Source organism: Sphaeramia orbicularis, chromosome 18 (assembly GCF_902148855.1).
Source record: "Sphaeramia orbicularis chromosome 18, fSphaOr1.1, whole genome shotgun sequence".
NCBI classification, from domain to species: domain Eukaryota; kingdom Metazoa; phylum Chordata; class Actinopteri; order Kurtiformes; family Apogonidae; genus Sphaeramia; species Sphaeramia orbicularis.
Genome location: NC_043974.1, coordinates 4,003,097 through 4,027,417, shown reverse-complemented (window position 1 = coordinate 4,027,417; position 24,321 = coordinate 4,003,097). Strand labels below are relative to the sequence as shown.

The 24,321-nt window shown below is 38.5% G+C and overlaps 1 protein-coding gene across 1 annotated transcript in view; it reads left to right on the top strand.

The window, feature by feature from the left end:
• The window catches only part of exoc6b (exocyst complex component 6B), a 252,990-nt gene that overhangs the window by 161,160 nt on the left and 67,509 nt on the right, over positions 1-24,321 (top strand). Inside the window, 1 exon segment of the mRNA XM_030162161.1 lies at positions 16,250-16,391. Coding sequence (XP_030018021.1) covers positions 16,250-16,391 — 142 coding nt within the window.

Below are 24,321 nucleotides of genomic sequence, written 5' to 3'. Positions count from 1 at the left end.
ATCTGTAAGTCTGTCATTTCTCACCTGAATCTCTTCCCTCATGGTGAACAGTTTCTTAGTGCCATCCACCAGAAACAAACCATGTGTTTACAAACAGAGCCAGGAGGGAACTCAGGCATCTGAGGAATTTTGTCATGACGTGCATTGTGGAAAACGGAGGCTCGCACAGCGGCCTGACAGCAGCAGCTGCTACAGACACGACACAGAAACAGCAGAAGCTCCCTTCCCTCTATGCATATTCCTCCAGCTGTTTCCGCATTTCAGCCGTTTCCACATTTCAGCCGTTTCCGCGTCGTGTCTGTTTCATCCATATAATATCAAATGGTTGCAAACCTCCATTTCCCACAATGCACGTCGCAACAAAATTCCGAAGATGCCCGAGTTTCCTCCCGACTCTGTAAACACATGGTTTGTTTCTGGTGGATGGCACTACGAAACTGTTCACTGTGAGGGAAGAGATTCAGGTGAGTAATGACAGACAGACTTACAGATTCATGATACTGAGGATGACGATGACTCAGGTTTGACAGATTTGATGAAAAATTGGTCACAAAAGTCTCCTGCAGCTTTAACAGTGTTTAACCCAATGTTTTCCAACCTTGGGGTTGGGACCCTATGTGGGGTCACCTGAAATTTCTAGTAATTGATAAAAGTAAAAATAAAAACTTACTAATGAAAAATCTGTGTTGACAGAGCCAATCCCAATCTGTGGTTGTGAAACTGCAGCACTGTGGTTCTGTTTCTCTGTCAAATGTTCATTGTGGTCAGTTTCAGATGCTGCAGCTCTTTCATAGTTCAGAGTTTGAGTTCTTGTTTGTTCAGTATTAATTGTCAGCCTTGTAAATCCAAGCTGGACTGACTGTACATATCCTGACCAAGGAAAATCCAATTCTCCCTCTTTTTCAATCCCTCAATTCTCTTGTACAATAATCTACACCTGGCTTTACTGCCTCCGTCCACAACAATCTACATTATATAGACTAAATGTCCTCTAACATTGACCTGGATTTGAAACACAGTATAGAAAAATATTACAGGATCAAAAACAAATGAATTTTAGCAAAAAAAAAAAAAAAAGTTTGCGTTTTGAATGTCTGGGGTCAACAGAAATATGTGATGTTAAAATGGGGTCAGGAGACAAAATGGTTGGAACCACTGGTTTAACCCCTATATTTAACCCCTGGATGTGTGATGAAGATCACGATGAAGGAAATCAGACTTTATGATCCAAACAATCAACCAGTTGAAAGTTCAACTGATATGTTAAACCCACTTCAAAGTAAAAATTTAACAGGACAAACTAAAACTCTCCAGTACTACCAGTGTGCTTTTCTGCAGCGTTCAGAAAAATTACTGGTTTACTCTAATGCTATTAGACAGTCTGTTGTATCCATATTATTAACTGTTTGCACTTCTGACCACCACTTTATGAATATGAATGACCAATGTGATCATGAGTAGGGCTGTGTATTGGCAAGAAGCTGGCGATACAATACAAATCACAATACTGGGATCACAATATGGTATATCACGATACTGTTCCAATGGCAATATTTTTTGTTTCGTTTCTTTTTAAAAAGATTATTTTCTGGAAAAACTAATAGTGCAGCATTATGATAAATAAAGTTTTAACACGCGGTTTTACCAGTACAAAAAAAACACACAAATAAATAAATAAATAATGTTTCACAGACATTACAGTTTAAGATCCTGCTTAAATGTTCGTATTCTATTGGAAAAGAATCCAGTGTTCAGTCCCTGAATCATCCAACATCAGAACATTATTTTTGTGCATTCCCAATTAAAAAAAACAGTTACCTCTTTCAGACAGGAAAAAGTGCTTTTAGGATGCTTAAATGATCCATTATTTAACAAACCACTGTTATCAATTTTTTAAAAAAAACCTACATTTATGACCTGCTATATCACAACAGTACTTTTATAGTATACAAACAACAGAACAAAAAAACAATCTGAATATAGAAATAAAGGAGTAAAATACACATGTGAATATAGAAATAAAAGAGCTGGACAAACTAAAACAAAAATGAACCTATGCCATATCTGTATTTGAATAAATACCTAAAAATATTGACACAGTACTTTTTAATATTGATAAAGTATCGTGAAGTGAAATATCGCGATATATTGCGATACCGATATTTTCTTACACCCCTGATCATGAGTTAGCTGCTCTGTTTGCCTTGATGAAATGGTTAAAACATGAAATTCAACACAGGAGGGTCGAGCAGGGTTCATCTGTGGGAGATCGATGGTTTAGAGGAGTTTGGCTCTAAATCACATCCTAAATAATCACATCTCATTGCATGTCTTACTCAGAGTATGTTGAGTTGTTCTGTGATTTGTCACTAGTCTTTACGCCAACATTAAAATCGGAGGTGCTCTGGAGTTGTGCATTAATAGTGTTCTTGAAAAGGGCTTAACTTGTCGAAACCTGCTGAAACCCTGTTACTAAATTACATTCACGATAAGGAAACATCTACTACTACATCCAATGAAAACAACTGATCCCCATGGAGAACAACTGGACCTCCACATAAAACAGTTTCCACAACTAATCTGTGGGATTGTCAGATGTGTTAACGCATACAGAAGAAAAGGTGGATTTCTGTTAAATAAAATGACTTATTTGACATCTCTAATCTTATGAAGTACTGCGCAGTTCAACCATTGAAAAGCTCTTTATATGAAACAGTCAACAGGGAAGGAAAAAACCCTGTGTCACACGACACAACCTGTCATGTTAAATCATAAGTAGAAAATCTGGATTTTTTTTTTTTTTTTTTTTTTTTTTTTGGAATCAAAGTAGGGGTGGGAATCAGCACTCTGTAGACAAAAATGTCTAACCCTGGTGAGTCTGTTTAGATCTGGTTTGAAGTCCTTGAAGTGTGGTTCTTTGTGTGTCGAGGCTCAGACATTCACCCGTTTTTGTGGGTTTTTTTGAGTGACGTGAACAAATACATCCTGTAAAGCAGGGGTGTCAAACATACGTCCCGGGGCCCAAGTGTGTCCCCCCAAAGTTTCCAATCCGGCCCCTGGGATGAATTTACAAAGTGCAAAAATTCCACAGTCAAGGCTGTGGAACTCATTTTAGTTCAGGTTCCACATACAGACCAATCTGATCTACAGTCAAATAATAACAGCAAAAGAATCGACAAAAAAGAATGACTGCAGATGTTCTTCTCAGTTTGATGTGAAAAAAAATAATCTTACATTATTCCTATAAATAATACAAACTGCAAATTTTTGTCTTTGTTTTAATGCAAAAAATAACATTAAATTATGAAAATATTTACATTTACAAACTATCCTTTAACAATAAAATGTGAATAACCTGAACAAATAGGAATGATTTGAAATGTCTAAAGAAAATTCAGCCCAATTTGAACTCTTTTCTTCCTGTTCCTCAGTGTTTAGTGTCTTTGTAGATCTGATCCAGAATGCACATGGACTAATGAGAAGTGGAGGCAGAATATTGTTAAAAATGCACTTATTTTTCTTAAGAAATTTCAGTTTTTTCAGGTTATTCACTTTTTTTTTGGATAGTATCTAAAAGTAAGTATTTTCATAAGTTAATTGGGGGTTTTTTGCACAAAAAAAAAGACAAAAATTTGGAGTTATCATTATTTATAGGTTATTTTGTTATTATTTTACTGGTCCAGCCCACTGCAGATAAAATCAGGCTGAATGTGGAACCTGAAAGAAAATGAGTTTGAGAGCCCTGATTTAAAGGCAGCACCCTGTGATTGTTCCCCAATAATAAACCTGGAGCTGCTCCCCTTCTGGTCAACTGTAGGTGCATTGTAAGTATTTAAAATGTTTTTGGTTTTTTTTGGTCGTCTTTTCCAAGTCATGAATCAGAAACAGCACCTGTACCTTTTAATACCCTCTTGAATACTGTGTTACTGTGTCACTGATTCAGCTGCACACGCTCAGGTGTCTCCTCATCTCTGCCGTATATTTTCTACCATGATCCCACCTCTTGACTTTTGGCTGCCCCTGACTGGCTGTTGGGCTGACTGACAGCTTTCTGGATGGACGCGGCGCACATTATACACCGTGTCCAATTCTTTCCAGGAGTTGTGAATCAGGGCGTTATGGCATTATGAAGCTTACCGTCTGTTGTGCTCCTAACTCAACCTGCGTCGAGCATTATGGGCTGCAGCTGAGGCCAGCTGGGAGCGCTTCAGAACGGGCTGTGTCCAAACAGGGAGGTGCAGCATGCAGAGGGGATGCACATCCATCTGTGATTACACCACACAAGTTGACATATGACCGCAGGATCAAAGTGCATCTATTCAACTGCAACATGTGACTGCAAATTTAAGTACTTAGACCAGGGGTGTCAAACTCATTTTAGTTCAGTTCCACATCCAGCTAAATTTGATCTGCAGTGGGCCGAACCAGTAAAATAATAACAGAATAATATAGAAATAATGTCAACTTCAAACTTTTCTCTACATTTAAGAGCAAAAAAAGTTAATTTACATTATGAAAAGGTTTACATCTACAAACTGTCCTTTAAAACAATGAGTAAGATTAACAAACTGAAAAAAATAAGTGTAATTTAACAATATTCTCCCTCAGTTTATCATTTACACATTTGCATTACTAGCGGCATTGTACCTGTGGTGCCATTTTACGATAGCATGATAAGTAGAAGTTGTGTGCCACCACTATCCATGTGTAAACTACCATTTAATCATGCATTGTGCAGGTAAGAATTTGAGCCAACATGTGAGGCATGAAGGGAAGAGCATGTATTTGTTTGGCCTGTCAACCATGATTAAATTCATACAGCGGTAGTGAACTGCAGCCTTCACAGTGTAGCATGGTCTAGTAGTAGTAGAAATGTAATGAACGGCATTAACACTTCCGAAAATGGAGTATGGCGGCAGGGATGAAGACTTGAAAGTAGAGAGAGGCTAAAATCGTCGAGCGTACCTCACAACACTTGATTGGTCAATTTCTGTTCTGCATTTTTAAGAAACTTTTAAAATAATTTTATAACAACATTTAATAATGGAAAATAGCGTTAATTATTGAGTGCTGATCAAGGTTCTAAAAGTGTTGGATTTTTCATTATAGTTTAGTTTTATTTAGTTTTGACTTTTTTTTCTCTCAGTTTTAATCTGTTTTTTGAGCAGGTTTGTTAGTTTTTATCAGTTTTCTGTTTTTTTCTAAATAGTTAGTTTTAATATTAATTTTAGTTTTGTCGTATCTTTTCTCTTCTCCATCATATTCACATAAATCCCAGACAGGACTCTGCTGTTTTCTCCCAACTTTAGTCTCCATGTTTCCAGGTAGAGTGACCACAAGTGACGGACTGTCAAATATCATATGGTGCCAGCAGCTAAAATTGCTAGAGTGAAATAAATCGATTTCATATCAATCTGACACTGACATAGACGAAAACGAAGGGAATTTTATCCATAATTTTTAGTAGTTTTAGTTAGTTTTGTAAACACACAATATAGTTTCAGTTAGTTATCATTTTTAGCTTACCAGCCGACAGGCTGTTAGCTATTGTTGTCATGCAGCGTCCGGCGGCGGCTTTGTCTGTCATCTGTCGTTCGTTACAAAAATTTCAATCGTCTTATTCTCCGAAACTACAATTCCGATTGACTTCAAACTTGGTATACAGCTGCTTTATGATGATGTCAACAAAAGTTAGTGAAATTATTTGGATCCGGATCTGATTCTGGATTTGGTGCAACTTTGAAAAATTTCCGCATGAAAAGAGATAGGAAGTGGATGGATGCAATAACTCAGTAAATATAAATGATATCCAGTGTAAATGTCCCCAGTCCAGCCCTGATGGGGAGATGACCCAAACATAATGTCCACATGCTGATCAGGATCTTCTTCTGGATCTGGAACTGACGGAAAATTTAACATGGGCTCTTATGGGGAATAAATTTCAATCATCTTTTTCTCTGAAACTCCAGTTCTGATTGACTTCAAACTTGGTATACAGCTTCTGTATGATGATGTCAACACAAGGGATTGAAATTATTTGGATCCGGATCTGATTCTGGATTTGGTGCAACTTTGAAAAATTTCCCCTTTATAAGAGGTAGGAAGTGGATTGATCCAATAAATCAGTATCAATGATATCAAATTGGAATTTGAATTTTTTACAGATCTGATTGGAATATGACCAAAACATGGGCTGTTTCTGTAATAGAATAAATACACAGAACTGGGGGAGAATAAATGGCATCTGGATACATTTCCCAAAGCTTTTCATTTGGCCGGTAAGATACAGGGCCATTGGTCCTATTTTCAATTCTAGTTTTCGTCATTTTGTCAGTTTTCGTTAACGATAACCTTGTTGTGCTGGTTCTTCATCGTGGTTCAAAGGTTTTCCTGTCAGATGTCGTCTTTCATGCACTTACACTTTAACCTGAACTCCTAGATTGTGACGCAGACACATATGAGTCTTTCAGTATTTGACTATAAAACCAATCCTTTGCTCCAGAACCAGATCAGTGGTTTTTACCTCCTATGTTTTCAGCTCTTCAGTTCGTTCTGTAGCTCCTCATACAGGTGATTGTTCTGATTCCATCTAATGTGGCATTTGTTTCTGGTATTAAATCACTGAACACACCAGCATTTATTCACTTCTGCAGTCACCGCTGTGTTCATCTACATTAAACATGCGTCCCAGGGTCCAAATGCGTCCCGCCAAAGGTTCCAATCTGGCCCCTGGGATAAATTTACAAAATGCAGGCATTCCAGTTAAGGCTGTGTAACTCATTTTAGTTCAGGTTCTACATGATCTACAGTCAAATAATAACAGCAGAAGAACCGACAAAAAAGAATGACTGCAGATTTTCTTCTCGGTTTGATGTGAAAAAAAAAAAAAAACTTTCATTATTCCTATAAATAATACAAATTTCAAATTTATGTCTTTGTTTTAATGCAAAAAATAACATTAAATTATGAAAATATTTACATTTACAAACTATCCTGAAACAATAAAATGTGAATAACCTGAACAAATAGGAACAATTTGAAATGTCTAAAGAAAATTAAGCACAACTTGAACTCTTTTCTCCCTGTTCCTCAGTGTTTAGTGTCTTTGTAGATCTGATCCAGAATGCACATGGACTAATGAGAAATGGAGGCAGAATATTGTTAAAACTGCACTGATTTTTCTTAAGAAACTTCAGTTTTTTCAGGTTATTAACATCTTTTTTGTTTGGATAGTTTATAAAATAAATATTTTTGTCATTTAATTGGGTTTTTTTGCACTAAAACAAAAACAAAAATTTGGAGTTGTCAATATTTATAGGTTCTTCTGTTATTATTTTACTGGTCCGGCCCACTGGAGATCAAATCAGGCTGAATGTGGAACCTGAAAGAAAATGAGTTTGAGAGCCCTGATCTACATCTTTGGTTTCTCCCAAAAAAAGAGCAAAAAGTGTTTTGAAACTGGAAACCTGAAACTGGACTAAATTCCCTCCTTCAGTCCCTGTCAGCTGGGGACAGTTGGACACACTGAGGTGCAGACTCTGATGGGTGTGTTTTGACTGTCTGCATTCTTGTCCTTACTCCTCCTTTTCCTTCCTCTTCTCTCCTTCCTTCGTTCATCAGCTTCTTCACAGTCTCCTTCGCTCTTGTCTATTTGTTCAACCATTAACAGCTGAGGAGCTTTTAATGAGCTCTGTGATGAACGGGGCTCGTTAGCCGAGTGAAGACAGAGGGTTGGACACAGAGGTGGACCTGAGCCTGTCCTGTCCTGTCCTTTCCTTTCCTATCCTGTCCTTTCCTGTCCTGTCCTTCCTTCCTATCCTGTCCTTTCCTGTCCTGTCCTTTCCTGTCCTCTCCTGTCCTTTCCTGTCCTCTCCTGTCCTGTCCTGTCCTGTCCTTTCCTGTCTTATTCTGTCCTGTCCTATCCTGTCCTTTCCTGTCCTGTCCTATCCTGTCCTTTCCTGTCCTCTCCTGTCCTGTCCTATCCTGTCCTTTCCTGTCCTTTCCTGTCCTTTCCTGTCCTGTCCTATCCTGTCCTGTCCTTTCCTGTCCTATCCTATCCTGTCCTGTCCTGTCCTGTCCTATCCTGTCCTGTCCTTTCCTGTCCTGTCCTATCCTGTCCTTTCCTGTCCTGTCCTTTCCTGTCCTATCCTGTCCTGTCCTTTCCTGTCCTTTCCTGTCCTATCCTGTCCTATCCTGTCCTTTCCTGTCCTGTCCTATCCTGTCCTTTCCTGTCCTCTCCTATCCTGTCCTGTCCTATCCTGTCCTGTCCTGTCCTTTCCTGTCCTGTCCTGTCCTATCCTGTCCTGTCCTGTCCTATCCTGTCCTGTCCTCTCTTGTCCTGTCCTTTCCTGTCCTATCCTGTCCTGTCCTATCCTGTCCTTTCCTGTCCTGTCCTGTCCTATCCTGTCCTGTCCTCTCTTGTCCTGTCCTTTCCTGTCCTGTCCTATCCTGTCCTTTCCTGTCCTGTCCTGTCCTGTCCTGTCCTGTCCTGTCCTATCCTGTCCTTTCCTGTCCTATCCTGTCCTGTCCTCTCCTGTCCTATCCTGTCCTTTCCTGTCCTTTCCTGTCCTGTCCTTTCCTTTCCTGTCCTATCCTGTCCTTTCCTGTCTTGTCCTTTCCTGTCCTATCCTGTCCTTTCCTGTCCTATCCTGTCCTATCCTGTGCTGTCCTTTCCTCTCCTGTCCTTTCCTGTCCTGTCCTATCCTGTCCTTTCCTGTCCTTTCCTGTCCTATCCTGTCCTTTCCTGTCTTGTCCTTTCCTGTCCTATCCTGTCCTCTCCTGTCCTATCCTGTCCTTTCCTGTCTTGTCCTTTCCTGTCCTATCCTGTCCTGTCCTATCCTGTCCTTTCCTGTCCTGTCCTTTCCTGTCTTGTCCTTTCCTGTCCTATCCTGTCCTTTCCTGTCCTATCCTGTCCTTTCCTGTCTTGTCCTTTCCTGTCCTATCCTGTCCTTTCCTGTCCTGTCCTGTCCTTTCCTGTCCTATCCTGTCCTTTCCTGTCCTGTCCTTTCCTGTCCTATCCTGTCCTTTCCTGTCTTGTCCTTTCCTGTCCTATCCTGTCCTTTCCTGTCCTGTCCTGTCCTTTCCTGTCCTATCCTGTCCTTTCCTGTCTTGTCCTTTCCTGTCCTATCCTGTCCTTTCCTGTCCTATCCTGTCCTTTCCTGTCTTGTCCTTTCCTGTCCTATCCTGTCCTTTCCTGTCCTATCCTGTCCTGTCCTATCCTGTCCTTTCCTGTCCTGTCCTATCCTGTCCTTTCCTGTCCTGTCCTGTCCTATCCTGTCCTGTCCTCTCTTGTCCTGTCCTTTCCTGTCCTGTCCTATCCTGTCCTTTCCTCTCCTGTCCTATCCTGTCCTTTCCTGTCCTGTCCTGTCCTGTCCTATCCTGTCCTGTCCTCTCCTGTCCTATCCTGTCCTTTCCTGTCCTTTCCTGTCCTGTCCTTTCCTTTCCTGTCCTATCCTGTCCTTTCCTGTCTTGTCCTTTCCTGTCCTATCCTGTCCTATCCTGTCCTATCCTGTGCTGTCCTTTCCTCTCCTGTCCTTTCCTGTCCTGTCCTATCCTGTCCTTTCCTGTCCTTTCCTGTCCTGTCCTTTCCTGTCTTGTCCTTTCCTGTCCTATCCTGTCCTGTCCTATCCTGTCCTGTCCTGTCCTTTCCTGTCCTATCCTGTCCTTTCCTGTCCTATCCTGTCCTCTCCTGTCCTATCCTGTCCTTTCCTGTCTTGTCCTTTCCTGTCCTATCCTGTCCTGTCCTATCCTGTCCTTTCCTGTCCTGTCCTGTCCTTTCCTGTCTTGTCCTTTCCTGTCCTATCCTGTCCTTTCCTGTCCTGTCCTGTCCTTTCCTGTCCTATCCTGTCCTTTCCTGTCTTGTCCTTTCCTGTCCTATCCTGTCCTTTCCTGTCCTGTCCTGTCCTTTCCTGTCCTATCCTGTCCTTTCCTGTCCTGTCCTGTCCTTTCCTGTCCTATCCTGTCCTTTCCTGTCTTGTCCTTTCCTGTCCTATCCTGTCCTTTCCTGTCCTGTCCTGTCCTTTCCTGTCCTATCCTGTCCTTTCCTGTCTTGTCCTTTCCTGTCCTATCCTGTCCTTTCCTGTCCTATCCTGTCCTTTCCTGTCTTGTCCTTTCCTGTCCTATCCTGTCCTTTCCTGTCCTATCCTGTCCTGTCCTATCCTGTCCTTTCCTGTCCTATCCTGTCCTTTCCTGTCCTGTCCTATCCTGTCCTTTCCTGTCTTGTCCTTTCCTGTCCTATCCTGTCCTGTCCTATCCTGTCCTTTCCTGTCCTATCCTGTCCTTTCCTGTCTTGTCCTTTCCTGTCCTATCCTGTCCTGTCCTATCCTATCCTGTCCTGTCCTGTCCTCTCTTGTCCGTTCCTGTACTCAGTCTCAGTCAGTGACTGTAAACATGTCAAAGGTCCAGACTGATCATTTCCTACTCTGTCTTCTTTACATTTCTCTTTTCCTTTATTCTTACAGTAACACCTCACTCTCTGTCCTTCCTTCCTTCCTTCCTTCCTTCTGTCCTCCTCCTCCAGTCGTCCTCAGACTAATGGTTCCCACTTGTCTGTCTGTATTGAACTCTATAAAACAACACCGTTCCTGTCAGACAGACAGACCTACCTCTGTGTGTGTGTGTGTGTGTGTGTGTGTGTGTGTGTGTGTGTGTGTGTTAGTCCGACCAGGTTCAGGAAATGTAAATAGAATTTGCCCATTTCACGCTCAATCTCACCCTATGACAACTGACCCCTGTGTGTGTGTGTGTGTGTGTGTGTGTGTGTGTGTGTGTGTGTGTGTGTGTGTGTGTGTGTGTGTGTGTGTGTGTGTGTGTGAGTGCAGAGGCCAGGATCATACTGGAGGATATCCGGCCCATGGTCCATGTGTGTTTCTTCAACATATGTGCTCGCACGTGTGTGCCGTGTGTGTAATTTGATTTCCCTTTGAGGTGAGGCTGCCTTCTGTGTGACCTCAGTGCACTCACACACACACACACACTCACACACGCACACACACTCACACACATACACAGTGGGATCTTTTCGGTGCTGTCAGATTTGTTATAGAAGATAAGATGGATTTTTATGGAATCTGGTCTAGAAAGAACCCAGAGGATGATGCTTAAAGAACAATAAATAAATCCAAAGCTCTAATTGGGACAGAAGACCAACTCTGGGGTGTTTTAGGCCCAAATATACAGGTCTGTTCATTTTTGAGTAAATCTGTGCTGCAGGTCTGCAAATCTGACATATCACAATAATCGTTGTTTGGAAAACGCAGATAACATATTAGTCTGATGTCTGAAAAGGGTTTTTTTTTTTTTTTTTTGGAAAACATTTTAAATTAACTTTCTTTGACCTATTTTTGCTGAAATGAAAACCTCCAACCACTGATTTTTATTTGGCTTTTATTCTTTGCACATACAGTATGTGGACACCAGTATTGGATTACATTTAAGTCAAGGGTTTGATCACTAACGGGGGTTGAGCTACCAAACAATAATGATATTACAATAAATATTATTGCTACAAACATTTTTTATTTCATTGGGTGTATTTTTTTTACATTGTCCATCTCAAACACTTACACAATGCTTCAGTTTTCCACTTAAAGGTGCGGGAGACTTTCATGACCAATTTTTCATCATCTCTGTCAAACCTCAGTCCTATCCTCAGTATCATGAATCTGTAAGTCTGTCTGTCATTACTCACCTGAATTTCTTTCATCACAGTGAACACTATCTTAGTGCCATTCACCATAAACAAACCATGTGTTTACAAACAGAGCCAGGAGGGAACTCGGGCATCTTCGAAATTTTGTCGTAATGTGCATTGTGGGAAACGGAGGTTTGCGCAGCTGCCTTACAGCAGCAGCTGCTACAGACATGATGTGGAAACGGCAGGAGCTCCCTTCCCTCTATGTATATTCCTCCAGCCGTTTCCACGTTTCAGCTTTCGTTTCAGTTTCTGCATCGTGTTTGTTTCATCCATATAATATCATATGGTTCACAGCTGCTGCTGTAAGGCGGCTGCGCAAACCTCCATTAAACCAAACCAGTGTTTTTACACCACTGCCACTGAGTTCTCACTAGTTTATAGTAGAGGTGTTCCATCTAAGGTACCTCATGATTCGATGATTCGATTTGATTATGATTCAAATGCTACGATTCGATTAATCAACAATTATCATGATAATAACGATTATTATGATTAACGATTTTCAATGCATCTTTTTTCCCCCATTCAGGATTTTTTCCTCCGTCTGTGTCTACTTCATACTTTTAAACCAGGTATATTTGTCAGTATCTATAAATTCAAGTAATCAAACAAACTTGCATCCATTCTTTTTTTTGTGTGTCAAACCACTGAATGATCCGACAGATTTTCCACCAGGGTACCAACAGGACAAAGGCAGCAGTGGCAGATACAGTAAAAGCTGCTCTTATTCACAAATACAGATTTACAGTTACCTGCAAAACAACTGGATCAAAAGCAATACGTTTAAAAATATGTACCTATTAACAGTACAAAAAAAACTGTGGTGGAATGAAATCCACATTTTATAGGAAAACAAAGTGTCTTTAGAAATAAATAAGACTCATTTCAATCCAAAGTGGTTTCACAGAGTTCTGTACAAGTCTAATAAATAAATAACTAAATGCTTCTTTAGTTTTTGTGTTCCCTCCAGAACTCCTCAGGAACCCACTCCAATTCTCAGACCCTCCTCACACACGCTTCTGTAGAAAACTGTAGAAAACAGCTGATTCAATCTGAACCAACGCAAGCACTAGTTTATTCAGTCAGAATAAATGATATCCAGACTAATCCTCCATGAGCAGCAGAAATCCAACAAAGAACTCCAGATTTCACTGTCCACAACCAGAGCATGATCACATGACCCAGTTCTCCTCCATGTTTACCTCAGTGGTTCCACTACTTTGGTTCTGGTCTCATTGTACAGTTCAGGAAGTGCTTTCTGGGTAAAATACTTTGGGTTCAGAAGTTTGTATCTGCGCTCTGGCGTCAGAACAGCCGCCTCCAAACACCAGCTTTTAAACCCATTGGGTGAATGTGACGCTCTGTAACTGTATGCAAACAGTTACAGTTGGTTTGACTGTGTTCCCATTGGTCCGTTCTTTAAGGCGTCATGAGCCACTTTCATTTTCCTGCCATGCTGTGGTTGTGTTCTTGTCATTTAGTAATTATGAAAAAGAATCGATTTTGAATCGTTATGTGTCGAATCACGATGAATCTAATAATTAATGTATTGGCACACCTCTAGTTTATGGGCGTTTTTAAATATGAAGTTCGGTGTTTGTGAGAATGGACTTCTATGAACACAAGCGTCAAGTTGACAGTAGGGGTGGAACCATATGAAAATTTCATATCATGGTTATTGTGACCAAAATTATCATGGTTCTCATTATTATAGTGGTATTGTTGAAATTGTGCTCAAAATGTTCAAAAAGTACTGATACACACACTGAAATAATTAAACCAAGTTGTACTTTGAAAAAAAAAAACAACAAAAAAAAACAAATAAAATAGTCGGCACAATGTACTTTCTGTTGCAGAAACATTCAAATAGAAACATCTTAGTGGTCTGAGCCTATTTTGTCCATTTTTCAGTAGTTTTGATTTTGCCTTTATATACTATATAAACAAATGTTCACTATACCCATGTTTGGGATCTGTTTTCAGCACAACTTCATTTATATCATCTGTCTGTTATTTTTTCACTTTAACCTACTATAAAAACACAAAAGGCCAGAAAACACAAAAAAATATATAAAATCCAATTTGAAAAATGTATAAACTTTATTGCATAGATAACACGCAGATGCTTAACGAACCTTTTCAAAGACTTTAAAAGTGAATATTGGTTCCAAATATTAAGGATACACAATTAAAATCTTGATAAATTAAAACTATACTCAAATATTTGACATAAAAGCAGATCTTTACACAGGCGTTTTCTCTGGAAAAGTGTGGTAATCAAACACGGTTATCATGATAATTAGAATTTAAACTAACCGCTGGCCATTTTACCACAGTTTATTGTTATACTGGTAATCATTACATCCCTAGTTGACAGTAGCACCAAATGCATCTTGGGATATTTACCAGCCAAGTCCACACGAGTCTTCAACCAGTGCATCTGTGGTTTAAGGGACGAGACAGGAGCAACATCTGATCTGGGTTTGGGCCAACTTTTAAACGGAACAGTACTTGGGCCTCGACTGCTGACATTTCACAAGATTGCGAGAACAGAAGAACAGATAAACGGAGAAACAGAAAAACATCTTCCATCACAAACACTCATATTCAGTGTGACTTACAGTTCCATGGGTTTCCTTCTACTCTGTAAACATCGGCTGTGTTTAAAGTGTAGTCACTTCAAAACCTGTGGGTTTTTTTCCGCTGTTATTCTTTCCTGAACTCATTTTCAAACTTTAGCCCGTCCACTCTTCTAGTCATTGCTTCATTTTGTCGGAATGCAGATGCAGAGGTTGAGCTCAAGGCCGCAACTCGTCACTGAAAACACACGCACACGTTTTGCATTCGGTATTAATGCGTTGTCATGGACTTCCTCATCCGCTGCTTTTATTCTTATTATGCTACTTCATCATCCTGACTGCACCTGAATGCAACACACTTCGTTAACGCTTGGTGTGTGTGTGTGTGTGTGTGTGTGTGTGTGTGTGTGTGTGTGTGTGTGTGTGTGTGTGTGTGTGTGAGAGATTATGTAGATGTGTGTGTGTTGGTACACTTCTGACCTTTTTGTAATAAAGTACACCTGAGCTCACTCTGATTACCATTCTGTGTGTGTGTGTGTGTGTGTGTGTGTGTGTGTGTGTGTGTGTGTGTGTGTGTGGACTCTGCATGCATTTGTTTTTCAGGTCATAATTTCCCAACATTTTCTTGGTTTTCCTTCGCTTTTATCATGAAAATGTTGCTGATGTCTGGTTTTGTTTCACACAGTTGCTCAATAAATCAACACAAACACACATTTTCCTGCTCTTTGACGGACCAGTTGCTTTTGTGTCTATTTTTAAATCATCAAAGTTGGAAACCCAACAGGATCACAGGTGTACATTCCCAGTTAAATTAACTGGGAGCTAAAGATTGATGAATAGAATTGAAGAGTTTATGGACACACTCATCAAAAACTAAAACCAGTGGCTTTAGTGGTTCTTCATTAAAATGTTTAGCAAATTTATTTGGTTTAAGCCAATTTTTTTTTTGAAAAGTCTCAAAAGCAAATATCCCAATGATGTGTGTTTCTATAAACTAGTTTAAAATGAAGACTTTGGGTTGTGTTGTGTCAGCTGGTGGCGCTGTAACTGTGGTTACACATGGCTCTAAAAAACATAGTAGAGGATTAAGAGTGTTCTGCTGTCGTTTTCCATTTCAGATATCTGTGAGGTCATTTTTCCACAGATGAGGCAGAGGAATAATTTTGTCTCCTCTTGTACCAGATGTGTTCTCATACATTATCAGAATACCTGGGAAGATGTAGCAAACGGTCGATCAATGGATGAACATGCATGTAGAAGCCAATAATGTAATGACAGCCGATAACGTAATAAAAGTCCTGAACCGATAACCTAACAGCTTTTGGCCAATAATGTTATAACTTATTCTGTTACTGGCTCAGTTATTACATTTGTAAAGAACTGTTTTTTTTACCAGGCCAATAACGTAATAACCAGCCAATAAGTTATAACATTATTGGCCAAAGGTTATTATGTTATCAGTCATTTCATCAGTTTTCATTAACGATAATAACCTTGATGTGCACTTATACCACAGCGTAAGATTAAAATAAAGAAATACAAAATAAACTAAACTGTGTCTGTTAAATGACTGACTGCAACTAAAGACCATGTGCTGTTAACCAAAATTATAAAAATAATGAGATATGAAAACTAATAAGGTGATAGTGTGTTTGCAGACATGTTACCCTGTGTGGCTGTGTCCATCACAGTGTGTTGTGCTGGTTCTTCATCATGGTTCAAAGGTTTTCCTGTCAGATGTCGTCTTTCATGCTCTTACACCCTTAACCTGAACTCCTAGACTGTGAAGCAGACACATATGAGTATTTCAGTGTCTGACTATGAAACGAATTCTTTGTCCCTACAATTTGAAGAATGGGTTTTCATTTTCGTTAACAATAATAACCTTGGTTCTGTTCAGTTCCGCTGCAGTATGTGTGTGAATAAATGTCAGCTGGATGTAGAAGTGTGAAAATGTCCTGTTTGTGTCTCTCAGGGTAAAGTGGCCCAGACGGCCTGCATGTCCGCCTGCAAACACATCTCCACCTCCCTGATGCAGCTGCTGCTCGACCCAGAGGTCCGACAGATCTCCATGGGAGCCATGCATCAGCTCAACACTGACATCAAGGAGTGCGAGAGTGAGTGTCCAAATCCATCTGCTGCCTTCTCCACCACACAATCCATTTATGATCACACTAGTCCTTGAGAGGTTGATTATCAAACTTATATTAAGTTTTGTTTTTTTTTTTTTTACCTGCTCTAGTAGTTGACATCAAACACCTTACATCATTTGGTTCTGGACAGCTTGAGGTCTCAGTGTGGTTCATTTAAATTCACATTTTTTCATCTGTTTTGTGTGACAATTGATGAATTCACCAGAAAAAAACAAATTGCAAAAAAATTTGGGTTTTACTGTGAACTCTGAATCTCAGAAAGTTGGACTCTGTGTAAAGACATCCCATTCCTAAGCACATCAGAGCCATTCACAGATGTGTCCACATGTCCATGTGTCCATTAGTCCTCAGGTTTTCAGGAACACCTTAATAGAATATCTTACAGTATGATCTACTGATGACACATAGAACACAAAGGTCAAGTGTGCCATGACCTCACATGACACATTTTTGTTCCAAACTTCCAGTAAGTGACACAACTGCATGAATAAAATAGGATTGAATTTTTACAATATTTAATTTACTGACTGTGATGATATGTCCAAAAAAGTACATAAGAAGTTATAATATTAGTGCTGAAGTAAAAGTGTCCTTTTTTCTGAGAGGACATTATCAACTGAACTGGTCAAAACCAGTAAGCTGTCATCGTAAACACACACAAAATGAGAGAGAAATGCATTTACAGGGTGTTTGTGCAGGTCTTGAAAGTCTTGAAAAATATGGAATCTTTAAACGCTGTTTTCCAGACCTTGAAAATTCTGGAATTTTGTGTGGAAGTCTTAATAAAGTATGAAAAAAGTTTCTCCTATAGTCAAATTTTAGAGTATGTTCAAAGGAACATAGTCTTGAAAGATACAAAAAAAAAAAAAAAAAAAATACATGAGGAAAGTATATGAGTTAATTAGTTTCAGTTTATTACAGATATGCAACAAAACAAAGTAATCCTACTTTGGTCCTTAGAAATAAAACTGATTGAAAGAAAACATGAAAAGAAAAAATTATATATATATATATATATATATATATATATATATATATATATATATATATATATTTATATATATATATATATATATATATATATATATATATATATATATATATATATATTTATATAAAGAAAATGTGTTTTGTGTTTTTTCGCATATTTGAAAAGTAGAATGAGGAAGTATAACTTATAACATTTATAAAACATCTAAAAAACCTGATATGTTTTCACTAACTGGTCAGCAGGAATGCAAATATAAAAGTACATGAAGTCAAAGTCTGGGGAAAAAAACAGCAGTTTTTAAAAAGAAGTCTGGAATTTTTATTGGGATAATGAGCAAACACCCTGATTTAGTATTGTTGCGTGCGTGCGTGCGTGTGTGTACACAAATCATTATTTTTCTTTTTATATTCTGTTTGTTTTCAAGCAGCCTGTTTTGTGCGTTTCCATGACTACTGAACTTCCTAACTATGTTCATTTGATATACATCATACCACTATAAAACTGTAAAACAAACCAAGTCCACTTTAAATGATTTCAAATCCCTGTGAAATGTGCTCAGAGTATTTAGTTTTGCATGTTTACACATTTCCTCTGGACTTCCAGAGTTGCGGTCGTCTGTGCTCTGTCCACTCATAACCGTACACTAGCTCATTGCTCCTCTACATGTAGATTCATTGGGTGCAAAATCAGTATCAGCACCACAAACGCACGTTGAGTCATCAAACTTTACCTAGCGTTTTTTATGACTAAAGTACCATTAGGAAAACCTACAAAATAACCCTTCTGTCATAGTTGGAAGCAAAAGATATCCTATAAAAACACTGAAGCTTTGAATGATGTTCAGTAAATTTTGAAGCATTTGCAGAAGGTTAGCAGTTCACATGACAGCGTATTTGGGCCACATAAGAAAATAAAAACACTTGTCACTACCAGAATAAAGTCCTAAAATATGGAGATAAAACCTGTAATTTTTCAGAATAAAGTCGAACACAAAAAGAGTCATAATTTGACAAGAATGAAGTTGTAATATTAGGACAATAATGTTGTCATTTTTCAAGAATAAAGCCAAAATATTACAAAAATAACATTGTAATTTAAAAACAATAAAAAAAAGTATCATAATTTACAAGAATAAAGCCGTACCCACTCATAATGTAGATCTGTGAACATTCTGTGAGGTTCTACTTTCATTTGGGGTTTACGCACAAAGGCCAAATACTGAGCCTATTAGCCCCGCCCACCAAATACTGAGCCTATTAGCCCCGCCCACCATCAACACATTAGCATTAGTCAAAGGACTCTGAAGACAGTTCACACACATTTGGGTTTGTTTTGTCATAAGAACCAAACGGATTTGGAGCAAATTACTGAACTTACTTAAGGCTTACAATTTCTAAATTAGGACTTTTTATCGAACTATTGCAAATTTATTTTCAAAATATTACAACTTTAATCTCATAAAAGGACAACATTTTTTTTTTTTAAATTATACTTTTTTTTTAAACTGCTATTTTTTTATATTTTATATTTTTGTTATTATAACTTTGGTCTCTTTAAAACAGTTTCATAATAGTATCTGCAGATGACGGGTTCAGTCTGTTCAGGTTTAGTGAAAGGTCATTTAGTAAAACTGAACATAGAAACCACAGGAGGCACTTTAAAACAATGGTTTATTGTCAAAGCAGAGCATCTTCTCCTCCACCTGTGGTTCCAGAGTCTCTTATTTTCCATGTTTTGTCCTTTTTCTTTACTTTGTCTTTGTCTTTGTCCCTTCATCCCTCACTTCCTGTCTCTTTTCAGTTTTTCTTCACATTGGTTTTTTCTTCCACGTCTTCTTGCCTCCTTTCTCTTTCTCTTCATCCTGCCTCCCCTTAACCCTTCGTGTTTCCCCATCTTCCACTCCCTCCCCCTCTTTTTCTTTGAAAATGCATGGCATCCACAGATTAAAGGAGGGGAGGGATGAAAGTATTCCTTTTCTTCCCTTTTTTTTTCTTTACATGATCAAGGTTCTTAGAGTCACAGCACCGGTCGGTCACACAGTGTAAATGTGTGTGTGGCTGTGACATGATGTGCTGTGACATGCATGCAGTGCTGCTGAGGGGTTAGGGGGTTACAGAGTTACTCATTCAGGGCAGACGGAGGGCTCACAGAACAAAAAACTGTACGGAAGTCTGGAGGGATGAAATAGAAGAAGATGAGTTGTGAAGAATTCAAAAGGGGAAACGTGGAAAGCAGACCAAAAGAAAGAAAGAAAGGGGGATGGATGGGAAAAAAGGAAATAAAGTTAAATGGAAAATTCAAGGGCACCTAAAAGAGAAAGCAGGACAAGGAACAAGAGAAAAAAAAGAGGATTGGCACTAAACTGGATCAGCCAGAGGGAGGATGTTTTCTACTGGGATGGGCTGTTTCACTGAAACAGAAAATACTCTGGGTAGTTGACTGCACTGTTGAACATCCATACAACAGAAACACACATGCTGCCGTGAACTTAGCTACACTGCATGAAGTAAAATCTGCTTCGTTATAGCTTGTATGTAGTAGCTAAACTAACCCAAACCTCTAAATGTCCCTGATTAAAAGCATGAATGCTTTCAGTAGGTTTATAGAGTTGGCCAAAATGACAAATGTGAGTGCAAATCAAGGTTATTATTGTTAACGAAAACTAATGAAATGATCACAACTAGAATTGAAAAAACATTTTTGTTAACTGAAATAAATAAAAACTCTAATTAAAAGAAAAAAAAACTAACTGAAACTGTATTGTGTGTTTACAAAACTAACTAAAATGTATAAAAATTATGGATAAAGTTCCCTTCGTTTTCATCTTTGTCAACGTCGGATTGATACAAAAGTGATTTATTTCACTCTAGCAATTTTAGGTGTTGGCACCATATGACACTTGACGGTCCGTCACTTGTGGTTTCCAGTCGTCCAGCCCCACTCTACCTGGAAACATGGAGACTAAAGTTGGGAGAAAGCAGCAGAGTCCTGTCTGGGATTTATTTGAATACGACGACAGAGAAGAAGAGAAAAGAGACGACAAAACTAAAATTAATGCTAAAACTAAGTGTTTAGAAAAAAATGAAAATTAATAAAAACTAGCAAACCTGCTCTAAAAACAAATTAAAACTAACTGAATTAGAGAAAAAAGTCAAAACTAAATAAAACTAAACTATAATGAAAAATTCAAAACTATTAGAACCTTGGTGCAAATTTGGCTGATGTCTTGTTATGACTCCTAATTTCTAACAGTACAGGTCAGTTTTCTGTATATTTTACAGTAATGTGTATTTCAGCACCACAGACAGCGCACCATCCCAAACACATCAAACACACATCCTTCTAGAACACTTAATGTAATAATAGGTTAACATAGTTTAATGTCTGAAAAAAGTATCAATCATCACCAAATTATGGTGGACATCTCTAATGCTGGGATAGGCTCTGCCCCTGCGACCGGACCAAGTGGTTCAGAAAATGAATGAATGAATGAACAGTCCTGTCAGATTAAAGTATGTTCAGTTTTTTTTCCAGAGGTGAAAGTGGACATGACTACAGATGTTCACACGAACTTTGGTGCTGATTGATCACTGTTCTAGACATTAAACTACGTTAAGCTGTTTATTTATGTTAGTGCTTTAGAATGTCTTCCTTCTTCTTCTGCTGATGTTGGACCGAAACAGTCAAAACAACTGCTGGATCTTCCTCTTCTTCATCTTGTAGCTGTAGAAGTTTCAGTCTGTGGACATTATTGAATGTGATGATCAGGACATGGGACTTTTAGTCCACGTCCACTGTTTATATACCCATCTAAATATTCTGAAACAGTGTAAGATCTTCCTACCATCGACTTCAGAGCCCCATGAGTTTCACATAGGGCTGACGTACATTGACCTTATGAAAAAATAATTCATGAAGTATTTGTAAGTCTGACGTTTGAAGGTCCCAAGACACGCTTAAGAAGATCATGACAGCTGTACGGTGTTCGTACGATACAAAACCACGTCATTTTCTCACTGAGGCCTCAAGATGCTTTGGTGTTTTGAACGGCAACCGTACTGACTTCATAAGATGGATGGAAGAAACTACTGCTCCATCTACGAATGTCTATGAACTCCAGGACTCGTAAGAACCGGGAGGTTCGTACGAACCCGTCGTTCGTAAGACGCTTTGTGACTGAGGCTTGAAGTGAGCAGAAATGAGCCTTAACATGAACTTTAAGTTCAATGATGCGTCCACCATCCATGCATTTACTTTAGAACTACTTACCCACTAAGGTTCAATTCAAGTCAGACTTTACAGAGCTTATAGATGTACACAGATGCATGTTTTAGTCCATTTTGGGCATTTTAATCATTTTAAACATGAACCTCTGTTGCCACGAGTCTGATGACATTAGGCTACACCAAAAAAAAAGAAAAGGTTTCTAAAGATTCTGAAAATATTCTCAGGCCTAAAAAGGACATGATTATAGTGCATTTTTTGTCTTTAACCAATAGCTTAGTTCAGCCCAAATGTTGTCAAGATGTCTGAAAAGAATCTGAAATCACAACATTTGAAAAGCTACACCAGGAAATTTTCTATCTGTGTCATACATTGGTGCCCCCCCACACACACACCTTCATCCATTGGTAGCTGACATAGACCCCAAGACCCTTGGACAGATTACGCCTGGGGCGTCAAACATGCAGCCCACAGGATAAAAGCAGCCCGCCAAAGGGTCCAATCTGGCCCACGGGAAATAAGACAAAATAAGACAAAGAACAGTGGAGTTTTGGAGAGGAATGTGTAAGAACCAAAAACAAATACTAAAAAACGTGATTAACCGAATATGAAAATATGACATTTAAAGAAGACAACAGTGGAAAGTCAAACATGATGAAATGGAGAGAAATAGAGAAAAATGTGAATGAAGAGTGAATACCTAAATCTAATGAATCGATACATTGTGGGAAGAAGAAAGGGAATAGAGATGGGATTAGGTTAAATGAAAAAAAAGGTTAAAATTGAGGGATGGAGCAGAATGGGATGAAAGAGGAATGATGGACAGGAGGGCAGGGAACACGTAATTAAATGAAAAGAAGTGTGAAATCTGAAAAAAAAAAATTAAAAGCATGAGTACACAAGAAAGAGAGAGGAGAGGAAGATACAGGACAAGGAGGCGGATTAAAGGCAAACTCACAGTTAAGGTTGAATTAAAGAGGAAGTGTGTGAGAAGAAGAGAAATAAAGGAACTGTGACAGATGAAAAGGAAAGGGAGGAGCACATGAAATGAATATGAGCAGTGAGGAGAGAAGAGGAGAAAAAAAAAAAAAACACTGATGACACAAGTACAGGATATGAGAGTTTAGAACCCTCCTGCAGCTTTGTCTAACGACCAAGTGTCTTTGTTCAATTGTTCATAAAATGCAAGAAAATACAGAAACACATGTAAAAAAATCTCCCAGAAACATTTAGTTTAAGCCAGGGGTGTCAAACATGCGTCCCGGGGGCCAAATGCGTCCCCCTAAAGCACAGGTGTCAAACCTGTGGCCCGGGGGCCAAATCTGGCCCGCCAAAGGATCCAATCTGACCCATAGGATGAATTTGTGAAGTACAAAAATTACACTTAAGGTATTAACAATCGAGGATGTCAAAATCATTTTAATTCAGATTCCACATACAGACCAATGACCTCAAGTTGGTCAGACCAGTAAAATATTATCATATTAAACCTATAAATAATGAAAACAGCAAATTTTATCTTTGTTTTAGTGTAAAAAAATAAAATTACATGAAAATGTTTATATTAAAAAACTGTCATTTTACAAAAAAATGTGAAAAACCTGAAATGTTTTCAGATAAGTAAATGCAATTTTACCAATATTCTGCCTGTTATTAAATGTTTTGTGTATTTGTAATTGTAATGTAAGTTGTCATGTACATGTGTAAATGATATACTGATAATCTGAGGCAGAATATTGTTAAAATTGCACTTGTTCTTCTTAAGACGTTTCCAGTTCATGTTATTCAGATTTTTCACTGTTATTATTTTACTGGTCTGGCCCACTTGACATCATATTGAGCTGAATGTGGCCCCTGAACTAAAATGAGTTTGACACCCCTGCCCTAAAGGTTCTAATCCAGCCCCTGGGATGAATTTGCAAAGTGTAAAAATTCCATAGTCCAGGCTGTGGAACTCATTTTAGTTCAGGTTCCACATACAGACCAATCTGATCTACAGTCAAATAATAACAGCAGAAGAACCGACAAAAAAGAATGACTGCAGATTTTCTTCTTGGTTTGATGTGAAAAATAATGTTACGCTATGCCTATAAATAATGACAACTTCAAATGTTTGTCTTTGTTTTAGTGCAAAAAATAGCATTAAATTATGAAAATATTTACATTTACAAACTATCCTGTAACAATAAAATGTGAATAACCTGAATAAATAGGAACAACCTGAAATGTCTAAAGACAATTCAGCACAACTTGAACTCTTTTCTTCCTGTTCCTCAGTGTTTAGTGTCTTTGTAGATCTGATCCAGAATGCACATGGACTAATGAGAAGTTGAGGCAGAATATTGTTAAAATTGCACTGATTTTTCTTAAGAAATGTCAGTTTTTTCAGGTTATTCACATCTTTTTTGTTTGGATAGTTTATAAAAGTAAGTATTTTCATAATTTAATTGGGGTTTTTTGCACTAAAAGGAAGACAAAAATTTGGAGTTGTCATTATTTATCGGTTATTATGCTATTATTTTACTGGTCCAGCCCACTGGAGATAAAATTGGGCTGAATGTGGAACCTGAAAGAAAATGAGTTTGAGAGCCCTGGTTTAAGCAGTACAGATAAAATATATACATATGTATTGAAAGTAAACCAAGAAAAAATAGAACATTTCAACTCAAACAAGCAAAA